The 6288-nt window shown below is 36.9% G+C and overlaps 1 protein-coding gene across 1 annotated transcript; it reads left to right on the forward strand.

The window, feature by feature from the left end:
* The first annotated feature begins 1010 nt into the window (after window positions 1–1010).
* Window positions 1011–1457, forward strand: LOC112733196 (uncharacterized mitochondrial protein AtMg00810-like). Its single transcript, XM_025782067.1, has one exon. The coding sequence runs from the start codon at window positions 1011–1013 to the stop codon at window positions 1455–1457; it is 447 nt and encodes a 148-aa protein (XP_025637852.1).
* The last annotated feature ends 4831 nt before the right edge of the window (window positions 1458–6288 follow it).

Raw genomic sequence — 6288 nt, forward strand, 5'->3', positions numbered from 1 at the left:
CTCCCACAATACCTACTGGCTTAATTCCAACTTCAGATATGGAAATAGTGTTACCTCTACAACCACCCATTATCTCTTCTTCTTCATTACAAGTATCACTTCCTCTTCCTCCACCACCATCCAACATTCACCTAATGAAAATCAGATCTAAATCTGGAATCTCTAAACCTCGAGTCTTTTCTACTATAACTTTCTCATTGCATAGTGATTCAGAATTTCTACATCATACACCAAAAACAGCTTCAAAAGCATTAAAACATGCTCATTGGAAACAGGCAATGCAGACTGAGTATTTTGCACTTTTAAAATGTCAAATATGGGATCTGACCTCCCCACCACTTGGTGCTGTCATTATAGGGAGCAAATGGGTCTTTGCATTGAAAAAGAACTCTCAAGGCCAAGTCATTAGATATAAAGCTAGACTTGTGGCCAAGGGGTTTCATCAAAGAGAGGGTGTGGACTTTGAGCAAACCTTTAGTCCTATGATTAAACCTCAAACTATCCGAATTGTGCTCTCAATTGCCTTGTCTCGAGGCTGGCAATTGAGACAATTTGATTTTGACAATGCATTTCTCAATGGTGATTTGCATGAAACGGTTTATATGCAACAACCTCAAAGATTTTGTGACACTAACCCTTCTCTTGTTTGGAGATTACGAAAAGCTATTTATGGACTCAAACAAGCTCCTAGAGCTTGGTTTCAAAACTTATCTGCCACATTAAATAAGTTTGGTTTTATTAGTACTCGTTCAAATTCTTCTTTATTCATAAGACATACTAATACATCTGTAACTCTATTATGTACATATGTTGATGACATTTTATTAACTGGAGATAACCCCTCTGAATTATAATTATTAATTCAGTAGCTTCACTCTATTTTTTCTCTTAAAGACCTTCGCAAATTCAATTTTTTTCTTCGCTTAGAAACCAATTATGTGAATGATTCTCAAATTTTACTGCATCAAAAGAAATATATAATTGACTTACTTGATAGAACTAAAATGACTATGGCTAATTTTGTCCCAACTCCTATGGTTGCTTCTACAAAATTGTCAGCTAATGATTCCCCTCATTTTGAAGATCCAAAATTATTTCGTTCTATTGCAGGGGCCCTTCAATATCTCACACTTACTAGACCAGAACTCACATTTGCTGTTTGCAAGATTTGTCAATATATGCACAATCTCACTGTCAATTATTGGAGAGCACTCAAAAGGATACTTAGATATATTAAAGGAAGTATGGATCAGGGTCTCTTATTTACAACCTGTACTGACTTTCGATTATTTGCTTTTTCAGATGTTGATTGGGGAGCAGATGCTGATGATAGAAAAAGTGTTACTGGATATTGTGTCTTCCAAGGAACAAACTTGATTGCATGGAAAAGCAACAAGCAACGTGCCGTTAGCCGATCCAGCACAGAAGCTGAGTTTCGTGCAATTGCTGCAGCTTAATCTGAAGTCATTTGGACATAAAATTTACTTCACGAGTTATATCTCTCTCTCACCACAGCTCCTACTCTCTATTGTGACAACCAAAGTGCTTGTCTTCTTGCTGCAAATCCAATTTTACACAGAAAATCTAAGCATTTCGAGCTAGATCGTCACTTTGTGAGGGACCAAATTACATATAAGAAACTATTTATCATTAATATTCCATCCTCAGATCAGGTGGCTAATATATTTACCAAGCCACTATCGATGATTCTCTTTTCCAAATTTTGTAGTAAACTTTGTGTTTGTTTATCCCCTACACTCAGTTTAAGGGGGACTGTCAAGGATCAAGATCAAGAAGCTGCATATTTTGGTTAACTATGTGTAGCTTAGTCAAAAACTGAAATTCTGTTACAAAATTTAGTTACACAATATGTCTCTATGCATCTATAAATAGTAATGCCTTGTACGTAAAGAAGTTAGTTTTAAATTTTTAATACATGATAGTTAATTCCGATTTTCTCTCAATTCACTTCTCTTCTGTTCTTTTTTCTGCACTTTACAATTTCATTTTCTCCATCATCAACATTACTACTTCTTATCAGAAACCTTTTCACAAAACATATTATACCAATAAATCTTAGTCTTAATTTTCCTTTTCAATTCTTGTAAATACAATAAAATTGATGAATAAAGAAAAGGAAATTAGGGAAACAACAAAATTTTGCCAATAAATTAACCAATATGTCCACTTCACTCGTACATGTCTTCTCTAATAAATACTTTAACAAAATTTTCCTTCATTGTCGGCACAACTTGCCGGATCCGACCTCGTCATGCTAATTAATGCACTCTTTTTCCTTGTTGTTAATCTTGTTACAAGCTCTATCTCATGTTAATGTGAGGAGAGTTTCTCTCACACAATCTAGTGTTGGTATGCTAAACTTTTTTATCTTCTTTTGTTTTTCTCTTTTTTGTTTAAATTTCACAAACAATTGATATTATTTTTCTTTATTCTCTGACTCTATTTCTCCACCTCTTCTAATAGGCTTTCTTTTATGCTTTAGAAAGAATATCTTTTCTGGCCACTAACACTACAAGAAAAATACCGACTACCGTCGAAAAAACGAATAAAATTCGATAGTAATTTAAATACCGTCAGAAATAATCAAACGGTATAAATCTCGCCTGTAAATATTTACCGTCAAATTTTTTTATTCCGACGGTAATTATCGTTAAATTATGCAGCGGAATATAGTAAGCGTCAAAACGGATCATGTTGGACTTTACCGTCAAAAATTTTTTATGGTAACATTGGCGCCACCTCGTTCATTTTCCCGCTATATTACCAACGAATTTATCCGACGGTTATGCCGACGGAAATATTTTTTAAAAAAGTGTTACCGTCGGAATATTCTGACGATAGTTTTTTTTATTTTTTTAAATTATCTTTTCTAGTCAATCTCTAGTGTACCCTTATAATTAACAATTGAAATAGTGCTTCAAACCTGATATGAAGTACAAAAAATATAAATTACAAATACTGAATGATGGTAACTAAAATATCTGAAATAATGCTAACTATTTTATAATTACAGAGCTATGTTTAAAGTCACTGAAAGTATATTACAAATACAATTAGGTTTTTAAAGAAATACATATTATAGAGCAATGTTTACATTAACCCTAATCAGATTCAACATGTTCTTCCTCTAGTTTACCATCCTCCTCTTCTGATGTAGTTTCCTAATTATCATCGAACTCGTCTTCCTCTTCTTCATCGCCATCGACCCCGTCTTCTTCTTGAAGATCGTCATCCTATGGTGGAAGTGTGTTGGCATCTAGTCCAAGGTCAATGATGTCATCATCCTTAACCGTAGACCTAAGGGTGATGGGCTCACCGGTATCAACCACCGTTCTCGTAGGAGTAAGGTCATCAATCTGGAAAGGTTGTTGACCCTCTGTCCTTCATTAGACTCGATACGACCTCTTGACTTAGTCTTAATCACAACTACCCAATAGGACTTGCATGAACCCAAATAAGGCAAATAGTATATCTGTTGTGCATTTTGAGGTAGAATAAAAAGATCGTAGTGCCTATATTTCCTGGTTACATTAACTTCAATAATATCGTAGTCCTTGTGCTTTCGTGTTATTTGTCGCGAACTGGGATCATACCATTCACATTTAAATACACACACCTTGTACGTAGTGTGACAGAAATATTCTAACTCAATTATATTGTGCAAGACACCAAACCAATCAGAGTGATCCCCACCTGAATCCCTGTGAACCCAAACTCCAGTATTATCTGTTTTCTTTCGATCGACCACTATAAGGTATGGAACTGATATCTATTAACAGTGTACATCGGGTAGCTAGTTCTCTTATTCATTGAGCCCTAACTAAGTGCAACTAGTTTCGAATCTGCTGTGTCAGTTAGCTGCACCCAAATGTATTCTTTGAACCAACGTGGAAGTTGTTCAATGAGGTATCAGGATTTACCTCTTAGAATAACCTATATAATTTATCATAGGATAAAGAAGTTTTAATTAGATTAAGAAGTTAGTATCTTATTGATAATTCAGCAAATCCTAACCGTTTTAGTGCATAACCCCTTATAACTCCACAATTTTCAGCAAACAAAGATTTTAAGAAGGCGTCACTACGTGACCTTCTCCCACTTTCGTCTTAAAACTCTATCTTAGGAAAATTCAGTCCAACATAAAATTTAAATAATTCATTATATTTAGAGATAGAAAACCAACCTAGAATATTACTGCAGAGACAACGAAAGAAAGAAACTCCAATTGAGCTCAGAGGCAATTGCGCCGTCCTAATAAAAAGGATTACTTATTAAATTCACAAGCTGAAACTAATTCAAAAACTACTTTAAAAAATACGTAAAACTCATTATTATAATTAATTAAAACTTAATTCTTAATTCAACCAAACTAACAAAAGGCATGACAAATTTAATTTTTACTTACATTAAATTAATACAACAACTCTTAATAACATACTTCATCAAGCAAATTTAACGACTAATTTAACAACAACTAATCCTAACAAAATGTTAAACTCACAAAATAATATGAAAACTATAATAACCATACTAATAAACCAATCTGATGATAGTGGCTGCAGGCTCTCTTTAATATCATGGTGACAAAGGCAGCGGCGATGACAACGTGAAAATAAATCGTGGCGGAAGATGAGACATGAACAGCAGCAGCAGCAGAAAATCCGCCGAGCACGTGCAGCGGTAGTGACAACGGGTGCTTCCTCCTCGGTGGTGGCGACGTTGGCGGCAAGCTCCAGCGGTGGTCACGTTGACTGCTTCCCTCGGAGTTGTGAGCAGATGACGAATGAGAGAGAGAGAGAGAGAGGGACTTCATAAAGTAAGGGGGAAGGGATTTGCATTTGAATTTTGCCCTAAATTTACCGTCAGATTAATCGCCGGCAATATTTTTTCACGCACCCAAAACGCAATATTTCACTAAATAACGTTACCGTTGAATCTAGCCCCAGGTAAATTCGATGGTAGTGAGCACGGCAAAATTTATTTTTTTTAGCCAAATATTACCGTCGATAATATCGTCAGGAATAATGTTCCAATGGTAATAAATTAACGTGATGAATCTTGCCAAATTCGATGGTAAATACGACAGAAAACTCGCCGCTAACGTCCAACGCTAAATTCGACAGTATTCAGCGTTTTTCTTATAGTGTAACCATTTTTCTGTGGAACATAGGGACCCTAATCATCCCTAAACCTCATCCAGACCCCCATCCACTAAGAAAAATGGACAAAATAACCCCTACAACTGGATGGCAAACGGTTGCCAGTCTAACGTGTCAGGTACTTTAATTGGAGGGACTAAAAACCCCCCTCGTGACATCATCCTCTTCTTCTTCTTCTTCCTTCTCTTCCTCTGTTTCCTCTTCTTCAGAGCCATCATCACCGACTTTTTCCTTTTCTTTAGAGCCATCATCAATAGCTACCCACAAACCAGAAAAGAACCCCATGAAAACCCACACAAAATCACAAAGTCCACACCTTTGTTCGGTGTCACTCCTTTTCTAATTGCATCACTCCTCCACAGCAACCACCACTAGTGTTAGAAGAAGAGTCTAAGTTAGAGAAGAAGAAGCAACCAACAAAAAAAGCATTAGAAAGAGAACAACAATAATGATGAAGAATCACAAGTAGAGTGTATCCTCCTCTTCCTTTTCTCCCCTTTCCTTTACATTCTTGCTGTCCCTCCCCTGCCCTAGCGTTCCTCGTGCCAGCCATGGCCTTGTTCTTGGAGATTTACCTGATGGCGATGCTGAACTTGGGGATGGTGATGTTTGTGGCGGAGGAGAGATTTGGATGGGAGGCAATTCGGATTAGGCACGACATCATGGCGGGAAGGAGGGTGTGCGCGTGGTTGCTGTCAGGGATGTTCGTGGTAGTTTTGGGGCTAATCCGATGGGAGGTGGTTTAGGGTGGTGGTGGTGGTGGTTTAGGACGAAAAGGAGAAGAGGAGGAGGAAGAGGTATCACGGTGGTAGTGGTAAAGGTGAAGCTCGATGATGATGGTGATGAAGATGCGAAGAGAAAGGAGAAAAAGAAGAGGAAGAAAAAGGAGGAGAAGAGGCGGATGAAGAAGAAGAAGAAGAGAAAGATGTCAAGAGGGGTTTTTAGTCCCTCCAACTAAAGGACCTGACACGTCAGATTAGCAATCGTTTGTCATCCGGTTGTAGGGATCGTTTTGTCCATTTTTTTCAATGAACGAGGATCTGAAATGAAGTTTAAAGATGATTAGGGTGCACTATATTCTACGAACAAATGATTAAGAATTGAAAAG

The sequence above is a fragment of the Arachis hypogaea genome, chromosome 13 (assembly GCF_003086295.3).
Source record: "Arachis hypogaea cultivar Tifrunner chromosome 13, arahy.Tifrunner.gnm2.J5K5, whole genome shotgun sequence".
Lineage (NCBI taxonomy): Eukaryota > Viridiplantae > Streptophyta > Magnoliopsida > Fabales > Fabaceae > Arachis > Arachis hypogaea.